General features: G+C 42.6%; 1 protein-coding gene across 1 annotated transcript in view; it reads right to left on the bottom strand.

Moving 5' to 3' along the window:
* Window positions 1-870: 870 nt before the first annotated feature.
* Window positions 871-12,196, bottom strand: part of LOC120046575 (glutamate receptor ionotropic, delta-1-like) — a 419,872-nt gene continuing 408,546 nt past the window's right edge. Inside the window, exon 16 of the mRNA XM_038991931.1 lies at window positions 871-2,018. Coding sequence (XP_038847859.1) covers window positions 1,581-2,018 — 438 coding nt within the window. The 3' untranslated portion in view covers window positions 871-1,580. The remainder of the gene's footprint in view (window positions 2,019-12,196) is intronic.

Below are 12,196 nucleotides of genomic sequence, written 5' to 3'. Positions count from 1 at the left end.
TGCGTTCTTGTCATCCTCACCAGGGTCTTGACCTGACTGCAGTCCCCAATGCATAATTATAGAAGGCGAACTGCCAATTCCACTATTCTTGTTCACAGCACACACATCAGCGTGTCCCCTTATCTCATTACCAGCTGATTATCAGCTGTTGTCAAACACATGTGAGTCTGGAAAGACACTTCTCTTCCTCAAAGTGTGCAGCAAATTCGACTAGATGAAAAGCTGAAATGAGTATAACCAAATATTGTCTATTATATTAACAAGATATTTGAGTGCCTGTCTCTAACAATGGAAATACATGTCCTCAAAGATGTCAGGCAGGCAAGAAGTGGCGACATCAGGTGAGAACATTTTAGCCAATGAGAGGGCAGATACGAGTGTGACCAAGATGCCATAGATATAGGACTCATCTTTGTTTCTGTACCATTATAGCATCTGTGATAGCCTGAATGGAGCTTTCCATGCTATCTCCATTTTAAAGTCGACAATTTTATTAATCATTGGCTGATTGCTCCCAAATGTTGGAAGCCCTCAACGGCAATGTCCATGCTAAAACAGGTTATATCCATGATGAGCCATACTCGATTTTCAAAATTTATAGTACAATAAAACATTATATTTTCGTATACCTAAAATGCCTACTATTTAGAATGCAGGTTTGGGTATTCGGACACGGCCACTCACTCATACATGAAAATAAATGAAGGATTACAAAAGCGACGTGGTACAAAAACAACATGTTTTTATCATTATTTATTGTTTTCATATGAAACAAATCAACTCTTTCCACTGTCTTTGAAGTATCTTTTCATACATTTCGTACATTCATATCATGTTAATTTGAAAGAAAACATCTTTGAACTTGGCACTTAGAAAACAACCAGAAGGAATTATCACCTTAATTAATTTAGAACAAATTTTACAAAGCCATTCAAACAGTAATTTTTTGTATAATTTTGTATCTGTTTTTTAAACCCAACTTAAAAAATTGAGAATATTCAAAATACAGTTTTTTTTTTCTCACCTCTTTTTGTCCTTACTTACAAATATGTACATGAAAGTCACTTTCCTAATTTTGTTTTCCTCCATATTTCTTCAGCGAAAAATTAAATAAAATGCCAGACATATTTATATTTTCTCTCACCTGTGACGATTGATCCTTTAGCCTATAGCTCACCACAGTCAACATGAGTCCTGATCTTGTCCACATTCTGATTGGGCCCACATTTTCAGACATGGGTCTACGCATTGTTGACCAGATTTCCTGGTCCCTCCCTGTATGCAAAATATTTAACAAAAGCATATTTCCAAATAATATATATTTTTTTAATACACATATTGATGCCAAAAGTCAATGATTCCAGAGGGTGGTGTAATGATGACTTAAATGGTTTCACTGTCCAGATCCGTCTACACTTGTAAGATAGCCATCTGTTCACAATCAGATCACAAAACATCTTTCCATTATCTACACCTGTCAAAAAATGTGGGCACAATCAGAATGTGGAGGGAAAAAGATGCATGTTAGAACCTGGTATAAATGGGGCTTGAGTGTCTGTGATTGCGCTGAGGCTGAGTGGTCAGATTGAAGTCCCATGGCTTACATCAATGGCTTCTGGATTGGTTCTTCCAGGCCCTGATTGGTATGACTTTGGCATTGGTGTCTTGACAGGGCTCTGTTGGCAGAGCCCCCCGTTGGGCGCCCTGTGTTTGCAGCGGATAGAGGGCATGGTGGCGCTGCTGAGGGGTAGGGGGAGGGTTCTGCCAGTGCCCCTGCCAAGTGTCCTTCCTGCTCCTTGTCCCTCCTGGAGGAAAGTGGTCACAGAGACCGACTCCCTGTGGTGGCCCAGGTAGTGGTCCCGTGAAGGCAGGCCTTCCAGGGACTGGCTGGGCTGCATGCTGCTGATGTCCAGGGCAGAGATCTCGATAGATTGGCCCGGCAGCTGCTTGTGCGCCATGTCCTCGTCCAGGAGGCTGTTCAAACGTTGGTGGACCTGCTCTAGATTCACCTCTTTGTCCTGGAGAGAGAGAGCGAGAGAGAGTGGAGGAGAGAGAAAGGGAGAAAGATACACAGAGACATAGGTTATTAGGGAGGAGAAGTGCAAGAAAAGTGAAAAAGGCAGAAGAGGGATTGAGAGGGGGTAAAGAAAGGATTGAAGGAGAAAGAAGCTGTGATGAGCAATTGTTTGATTTAACATGGTTAATTCTCCACATTGTTTACATTACATTTCCAGTTGGAAATATATGGAACTTGAATGTTGATTGACTTCAAATAAATATTATTCAAGGAACACTAACGTAAAACCCACGTCAACACTATGCTGCAGTCACAAGCTGCAAAATTCAAGCATAATGCTGGTGAGACATTACCTTACAACAAAAACTAAATGATTTAATCTGAAATGTGTTATTTTAAGCATGTATCCACAATTCAAATGAACTATTACCAGAAAGTCTCTTCGTTCAGTACACAGCAAATTTGAAAGTGTTAATTTAACACCAGGCGTGTTAATTTGAACACTCGTCCAGTGTTTATATAGGTACTTTCTCATCAGTGTTAACCCTTTCATGCGTGAGTTCCAAATATTTCTAACGGTCGCCCCAGCGTGAGTTTTTTTATGCACGTGATGTTAGAACGTTCTCTCCATTCAAGAATGTGATTGTTATGTAACAGTACATTTAATCTGCGCTGCCCTCAAACCAAAGCACGCAGCCTATTTTATTTGTCAATTTTAAATTATTTTTTAATAACAGTTTGAAATGAGGTGTGTTCCGCCTCATTCATTCACATAAAATTTGTCATTTTTACTTTTACGGACCAATTAATTTTTTTGACATTTCTGACCCGGACAAAATTCCCCAAACACTTCTCAATTGTTTGTGCAGGACATTTACTCATCTGCCGTCCTGCATACACGTGTTCATATTTTCCACCTGTCGCCTGCATCGAAATCAAAGTTGTTTTCGTTACCAATAATACCTTTGGAAATGTGTGCGTTTCTATCAAAGTTTCTATCATACGTTATAATAGTTTCTGCATGTCGTGTTATGTCGTTTCTACTGTAACGTCATGTTTTTGTGTATATTCCTTATAACCGCGGACACGCGATGTAACGTTACTCATTTCATAACATTTATGGTGTTATACTCAATGCTTAGGTATCTAGCTACATTCTCCTATTAGCTCTGGAAAACAATGCTAATTGCGTCAGGGAAGTATTAGCATGTGTTGTATTTCGAAGCTACCCTGGCCTTATGACTCCCAAGTGGCACAGCGTCTCAGTGCTAGAAGCGTCACTACAGAGACCCATCTTCAAATCAAGACTGCGTTTCTATCAAAGTAAGTGCCTAATTACGTTATTGTGTCGTGTTATACCGTTTCTACTGTAGCTCACTGTGTGAATGGAGCATAATATATTTGTGTATATTCCTTATAACCGCGGACACGCTAGGTAACGTTACTCATGTTACTCACCTTTTATGGTGTTATATTCAATCGTGCTTATGTAGCTAGTTACATTATTCTATTAGTTCTGTAAAACAATGCTAAATGCGTCAGAAGTATTGGCATGTTGTATTTTGACGCTACCCTGGAAAAATATCTTATACCACTTGGTCGTTTTCTGAGTGCATTCCACAAAGCTGTTTATCATGTCAGCCTTATCCACTGCCCCCATTTTGAGGTAATAGTCAAGCACGCAGTCTGGTTTGATGGTTCTCTGTCTGGTTTGTTTCTCTCTCCCGTCAGGTGGTCCACCTTCCCTGTGGCCGACATGGTTGCTGTATGGACAGTGGAGAGGACATGGACGTTTGTTTCTCTCTCCCGTCAGGTGGTCCACCTTCCCTGTGGCCGACATGGTTGCTGTATGGACAGTGGAGAGGACATGGACGTCTCGTTTGTCATGCCACTTTACTGCCAGCTGTTAACATTTCTTATTTTGTATAACGGGTCATTTAGGATGGTAGTAGCGTTGATGAAATGCAGTCATAGCAGCAGAACTAGAAAGCAGTCTTTACTGTCACCAGGAATGTATACATTTCACTAATTGTGGTTGTCCCCCACTCCTGGCTCTCTCTTATCCTGTAGCTCCAAGGCATAGCGATTGGTCTCTACTATGTCTCCCACCAGCTCCTCTGTCAGAAACAACTTGAAGCACTCTGCCTCAGTTGGAAATGGAAAGGGGCGTTGCACTCCAGACTGGGACTCGCCAAAGCAAACAGCAGGGCCAGGAGGGGTGAAATGACTGGTGGCCTTCCAGCTACCACAGAACTCCTGTACTTCATCCACTGTTGGTATGCCTCCATCACCACCAGCATCTTCAAAGGGACCTGGGACTTCGTCAGTGGACAAGGGAAATTCAGATTCAGGGTTCTCAATGGCTACAAGGTTGGGGGGCAGCTCCTCACTCAGTCAGAATCTGATTCCTGACTTTCATACTCTGACTCATTGTCAGAATTTTTAAAAAAATCTCCAGAATTTCCACATTTGTTTGTTGTCTCCTTTTGAAAGACATTGCTAATGCTTCAGCTTAGCTCACTAGCTACATACATAAACAACAACACTGAATGGTTTACAGTGAGAGGGTACGTGGTTGACTGCCGGCACGCGCCACTTGTATCAATAAATCACTATCAGAAAATGTTTTGTGTGGCAATTATTTGTGTATTTACGGTTTTATTCACATGTTTTCAAATCTAGGTGACAAATCATGCATTCCGATTCTTGCACAGATTGTAATGGGCACATATTATGTGTGTAAAATACTTTTTTGAAGGTTGTACTGATTATGATGAGCTAAGCTAATTCCAGCTGTGTAGCCATGTTTGTTGACATTCAATGCATTCTGGGTTCACGTAATCGTCTGTTTGACCAAAGATGTTATAACAAAATGAGGTGAGTAAGAGTTCACTCATTTTTTGAGGACTTCCGGAAATGAATGGTGGGATGTGAACGACGGTAGATGACACACCCCTTCAACATGCATACTATAAACAGACCAAACTCATCTCGTCTTCTCTTATTGTCTTCGGTTTCTGTGAGGAAAAAATGCATGGGTGCGTGCTGAAACTAATCGTCGGATTACTTTCGATTTCTAAAAAGTGCTTTACCTAATTATTTCGATCAATGGTGAGCTCACCCGTGATGTGATTAATTATACATAGTAATTGCTATTAGCTAATTCATATTGTAGTTTGTCAGCCGAGAGTTAGAAAATATGACTGCGTGTGTTGGGTCAATCTTTCCTCAGTTAGCGCTAGGACAAATGTAGCCTACATTTTTCCGGTTAGGATGATTGTGTTATGCTATATATTCTTCTGTGAATATCTGAACATTGAATCCAAAAATAAACTGCTCACATTCTGGACATAACTTTGTAAGGACTGTGTTTGTGTAAATAGTTTCTGAAAAAAGTGTGGCCAGCTCAAACGCTGATTGTTGCGTCATTCGAAACTGGCCGTTCTAAACGAGCGTTCTAAATGAGTGTTCTAATCACACGGGTGTGATCGTACGCTTCAGGGACCACTGTAGAACGATCACACCCGTGTGATGGTACGTGTGAAAGGGTTAATTTAACACTTTTTGTAATGCTAATATTGAAACTCTCTAAATGTTAAGATATACTACTTCAGGTGTTGTTCAAATGACCCAGGGGGAGGGTTTTTTCAACACTCATCCAGTGTTTATATAGGGCCACTCAGTGTTAATTTAACACGTTTAGTGTTCATATTGAAACACTTGGAGTGTTAAAATATAACACTTCAGATGTTGTTCAAATGACCCATGGGAGTGTTTTTTCAACACCCCCAGTATTAAGCAGCAACACCTTTCAGTGTTGAGGATCAACTCTAGAGAATGCACCCTGTAGCTGAAATGACACCAGGAAGTGCTAAATATGCACACTAGGAAATAACAATTTTTTGTCTGATTTTCTCCCACTCAAATCAAGCCTGCAAGTTGAAAGCGAGTTAAACAGAAGCAATAAAGGATTTGTTACAAGAGTAGTGACTCTGCTTTGTTTCATTTATTTAGTCCACAAACAGTGCATCACAGGCACATTACAATGAAAGAGGTGCATCACAGGCACATTCAATTTAAATCAGTGCATTACAGGCACATTAAAATGAAATCAGTGTTTCACAGGCGCATCACAGTCAAAACAGTGCATCACAGGCACATTCAAATTATTTGCAGAGTTGCTATTTAAAACAAGTGGAAGCCCTCTTAAGACTAGGTATGCAATTTTCTTGACAAAGTTGCCAATAATCTGACTATTACTCAATCATGTCATACAAAGGAACAACATAAAGTCTCTCATCAGCACCATAAGCACTTTGAAGGATAAAAGGCTTATACAATTTCAGATCATCAACATTGACAACAACTTTGTCAACAACACTATCAAACACAGAGAATGCATGGTAATGTTCACTGAAATGATCAGTATGCAACTTGTCCAGCAATAGGTATACAATATTGTCAACCACAAAAGTCTGGCATTTCATGCTCCATCTTACTGCAAACTAACAGTCCCTCTCTGTACTCTGTGCCATCCATCTTAACCCAGCTGGTCAAGTAAATGGCTTTCTGCATAGTGACCTGAAGTGAGGCTGCCAACTCCTCACCACCAGTAAAATCACTCAGGGAAAACGCTTTCATCGGTCAATACTCTGTATGTCGCAATGGTGATATCTCCCAGCGATGGCCTATAGCAAATGGCCTATATGTTTTTTTGGCAAGGGACTTAGTAATATTCTTGAAGTTTTTGATGGTGTTTTTAAAGAGTTTGTGCTTTTCCTCAAACCTCATGCTCCACATTATGCAATAAAGGATTGATTTATCTTATGCATGCTGGGTAATGTATCATAAAGTGATGTTTGGGCATTATCGAATGCTTCAGATACAGTCATGCCCTGGCTAAGAAAAGGGGGGAAAAACTGTTGGTTATTTGAAGTAAGACGAGCAGTAAATTCCAGTTGTTATTTCCTGGTGGAACATCACCCAAAATCAAGTGAACGTTTCTCACAAGACACAGAGTTTGAATATAATTAAGTGCTATGCTATTTCCACTGTTCTCTAGGTTGTCTTTAGTTGGACGGTTTTTGTGCTCCAAGTACCCATAGTCAAACGAGTAGATTCTAGAGAGAAGCGCACGTTTCGAAATCAAGGGGTTATCCATAGGCCTAACTGACAGAAGAGCTTGTTTAATTTGGGAGTGCAGCCCAGTAGTAAGCTCTTCTAAATCACACACTACTGTTGACACACTATTTGCAGCACCACAAGTTAGCAACTTGTCAATGATGGAGGCACACATATCTTTAGCAAGACTGTAAAATGGCGCCGGTAAGTAAAATGGCACCGGAGCCGAAGGCAGACGTCTTACGTGCCCACTACCGATTGTGTTTTTTTGTTTGTTTATCTGTGTTATTTGTAACTTATTGTTTTACTATTGTTTTACTGTACATAATGTTGCCGCTACCAACTCTTATGACCGAAAATAACTTCTAGACATCAGGACTGCGATTACTCTCCACGCACTAGCGGAATCCTTTTTCTTCTTTCAGGACTCTGACGAGCCCGAGGCGGAGTATATACGGCTCCCTCCGGAACAGGCCCCGACCCCAGTGATCTGCGTGAAGAGGAGGTGGAGAAAGAGAGGCCGGAGGGCGGGCTGCTTTCTGAGGAGTAGGAGGCGATCGAATAAACCCCCACTCCCCTCAATTCTGCTCGCAAACACGCAATTTTGGACAATAAAATGGACAAGTTACTGGGAAGATTAAACTACCAACGGGACATTAAAAATGGTAACATTTTATGCTTCACGGAGTCATTGCTGAACGACAACAATATCAACATACAGTTGGCTGGTTATATGATGTACCGGCAGGATAGAACAGCGGCGTCTGGTAAGACAAGGGGCGGCGGTCTATGTATTTTAGTAAATAACAGCTGGTGCACGATATCTAAGGAAGTTTCGAGCTATTGCTCGCCTGAGGTAAAGTTTCTCATGCTGAGCTGCAGACCACATCACCTACCGAGAGAGTTTTCATCTATATTCTTTGTAGCTGTTTTACATACCACCACAGTCAGAGGTGGGCACTAAGAAAGCATTGAATGAGTTGTATTCCGCCATAAGCAAACAAGAAAACGCTCACCCAGAGGCAGCACTCCTAGTAGCCGGGGACTTTAACGCAGGGAAACTTAAATCCGTTTAACCTAATTTCTATCAACATGTTAAAAAAGCAACCAGAAGGAAACTAACTCTGGACCACCTATACTCCACACACAGAGATGCATACATAGCTTTCCCGCGCCCTCCATTTGGCAAATCTGACCATAATTCTATCCTCCTGATTCCTGCTTACAAGCAAAAAATAAAGCAGGAAGCACCAGTGACTAGATCGATAAAGTGGTCAGAAGAAGCAGATGCTAAACTACAGGACTGTTTTGCTAGCACAGACTGGAATATGTTCCGGGATTCCTCCAATGGCATTGAGGAGTACACCACATCTGTCATTGGCTTCATCAATAAGTGCATTGATGACGTCGTCCCCACAGTGACCGTACGCACATACCCCAACCAGAAGCCATGGATTTCAGGCAGCATCCGCACTGAGCTGAAGCTCGAGTTGCCGCTTTCAAGGAGCGGGACTCTAACCTGGAAGCGTGTAAGAAATCCGACGAACCATCAAACAGGCAAAGCGTCTATACAGGACTAAGATCGAGTCGTACTGCACCGGCTCTGATGCTCGTCGGATGTGGCAGAACCTTTAAACCATTACAGACTACAAAGGGAAGCTCAGACAAGAGCTGACCAGTGACACAAGCCTACCAGACGAGATAAACTACTTCTACGCTCGCTTCGAGGCAAATCACACTGAAACATGCATGAGAGCACCAGCTGTACCGGAAGACTGTGTGATCATGCTCTCCACAGCCGATGTGAATAAGACCTTTAGACAGGTTAACATTCACAAGGCCAGAGGGCCAGATGGATTACCAGGATGTGTACTGCGAGGATGCACTGACCAACTAGCAAGTGTCTTCACTGACATTTTCAACCTCTCCCTGTCCGAGTCTGTAATACAAACATGTTTCAAGCAGACCACCATAGTGCCTGTGCCCAAGAACACTAAAGTAACCTGCCCAAATGACTACCGACCCGTAGCACTCACGTCTGTAGCCATGAAGTGCTTTGAAAGGCTGGTCATGGCTCACATCAACACTATTATCCCAGAAACCTTAGACTCACTACAATTCCCATACCGCCCCAACAGATCCACAGATGATGCAGTCTCTATTGCACTCCACACTGCCCTTTCCCACCTGGGCAAAAGGAAAACCTATGTGAGAATGCTATTCATTGACTACAGCTCAGCGTTCAACACAATAGTGCCCTCAAAGCTCATCAATAAGCTAAGGACCCTGGAACTAAACACCTCCCTCTGCAACTGGATCCTGGACTTCCTGACCGGCCGCCCCCAGGTGGTAAGGGTAGGTAACAACACATCCGCCACGCTGATCCTCAACACAGGGGCCCCCCAGGGGTGCGTGCTCAGCCCCCTCCTTTACTCCCTGTTCACTAATGACTGCACGGCCAGGAACGACTCCAACACCATCATTAAATTTGCCGATGACACAACAGCAGTAGGCCTGATCACCGACAACAACGAGACAGCCTATAGGGAGGTGGTCAGAGACCTGGCCGTGTGGTGCAAGGACAACAACCTCTGCCTCAACGTGATCAAGACAAAGGAGATGATTGTGGACTACAGGAAAAAGAGGACAGAGCACGACCCCATTCTGATCGACTGGGCTGCAGTGGAGCAGGTTGAGAGCTTCAAGATCCTTGGTGTCCACATCACCAACAAACTAACATGGTCCAAGCACACCATGACAGCCGTGAAGCGGCCACGACAGAACCTACTCCTCCTCAGGAGACTGAAAAGATTTGGCATTTGTCCTCAGATCCTCAAAAGGTTCTACAGCTGCACAATCGAGAGCATTCTGACTGGTTGCACCACTGCCTGGTATGGCAACTGCTCGGGTTCCGAATGCAAGGCACTACAGATGGTAGTGCGAACGGCTCAGTACATCACTGGGGCCAAAGCTTCCGGCCATCCAGGACCTCTATACCCGGCGGTGTCAGAGGAAGGCCCTAAAAATTGTCAAAGACTCCAGCCACCCTAGTCATAGACCATTCTTTCTGCTACCACACGGCAAGCGGTACCGGAGTGCCAAATCTAGGTCCAAGAGGCTTCTAAACAGCTTCTACCCCCAAGCCAAGAACATCTAGTCAAATGGCAACCCAGAATATTCACATTGCCCCTCCCCTCTCCATGCCACTTTCTGTTGTCATCTATGCATAGTCACTTTAATTAACTCTACCTACATGTACATACCACCTCAACTAACCGGTGCCCCCACACATCGACGACTCTGTACCAGCACCCCCCTGTATATATATATATTTTTTTTTACTGCTCCTCTTTAAGTACTTGCTACTTTTATCTCTTATTCATATTTTTTTAAACGGCACTGTCGGTTAGGGGCTCGTAAGTAAGCATTTCACTGTTGTATTCGGCAACTAATAAACAAATAAAATGTGATTTTATTTGACTGTCCATTCTTCTCAAAACAATCACTTTGAGTGTTATCGTGTGGGACACCAATGTCACCACCCATCGGCAACATGAGAGGGCCCTTCTAAGCATCAACCAAAATACTTGACCAAAATTCTTATGAATACTTTTCAAATGTTTTCAGAAACCTGAGTATGTTGAAAACTGCTGTCTATAACCATCTTGAACACAGATCAATCTGCACTTGGTGGAGGGATAGAAGCTATTCTCAAATGAAATATCAATGACTGGCTGTTTCTGTGCAACACTTGACAACAAAAGCACCGTAATATACATTTATCTAGTTAAGAAGTTTTGTCCACAACTATCACGCTAGGGGTCTCTCTTGTTTTGTCCACATCAATGTTGTAGATGGTTGTCTGCACAAATGTGTAGAAGTTGACAAGCGCATCATCATACATCAGGTTAAAGACAAGCCTCAAGTCCACCACAATGTAGTAGTTGTCAATCTTGCTCTGTCTTCTTCTGACGGCAAGGAGGTATGGCTGTTGACCATGGCTCACATCAAGATGGGCTTCAATGCTGCAGCATGACTGCGAAACACAAAGGGTCTTTTTAAGTCACTCTCCACATGTTAAGATAATGAAGAGACAATCCAAAAAATAAATTACACAACAATTACTGTATCATCTTACCTTTTGAAAGTGCACAAGTCTGCCCACAGCAGCACTGGCACTGATCTTGGTCCTCTTCCCTCGTGCTGGTGGTGGGAGGAGATGAAGCAGCAGCAACAGGGATGACATATCATTGTCCCAGTCTGAGCGCAAGAAAAGGCAAACACCCCAAACCACATAAAACATTATCGCTGAGTTTGAAACATTGCACTAACCACGAGAGAATCCACTTACTGGTTTCGCTGTCATTCTCTGGCAGTTTTCAGGAGGCGACTCAAATCGGTGGTCGTAGTCGGGGATTTTGAAAATTTGATGACTTTAGGCTTCAATACTTTGAAGCCTAAAGTGTCCAACTTTTCAATGAACTTAGAGGTTGTTTCATTGTCAAACATCAGCAAAAAGTCCTGATTCACCTAAACCAAAGTGGATCAACTCAACTTCATGACCAACACAAAATCATGTTCTCAATCAGACAAATAGCCTGTAGTTCTGATTGCAAGATATACTACATCACTCACCAATCCTTTGATGTCCAGAAACCTGGGAAAGACTGAGGATATCTGTGCTTCTGTCTGGACAATAAACTAGCTCCAGGCGATACTGAAACCTCCATCTTCTGATAGATTTGTTTTTCATTGGCCGAGTGGACAAGGAATGATATGGCCTCCTTGCAAGCATCACCAACAAGCTGGTGGTCCAGGTCAGTCTTCCTCCTATGGGATGGGACTCCCGACTGGGGGAGGGGGTCTTCCTTGATACCATCCTCAGACAATAATTCAGATATCCTTTGCCTGTGTCAGGATAATAGAAGTGTTCCTTAGATGTGGGAAAAGGTGACCAACATGGTAGTCAAATGGTTATTATTTTTAGACTTGATTCTATGACTGTTTGATGCCTTTCAGTCCACAGAACAAGTGTCAAAATATTAAAGCAAACATGCT

Source organism: Salvelinus namaycush, chromosome 4 (genome assembly GCF_016432855.1).
Source record: "Salvelinus namaycush isolate Seneca chromosome 4, SaNama_1.0, whole genome shotgun sequence".
Taxonomy (NCBI): Eukaryota; Metazoa; Chordata; class Actinopteri; order Salmoniformes; family Salmonidae; genus Salvelinus; species Salvelinus namaycush.
Note: the sequence above shows the minus strand (reverse complement) of the source record. Positions and strands in the feature narration are given on the sequence as shown.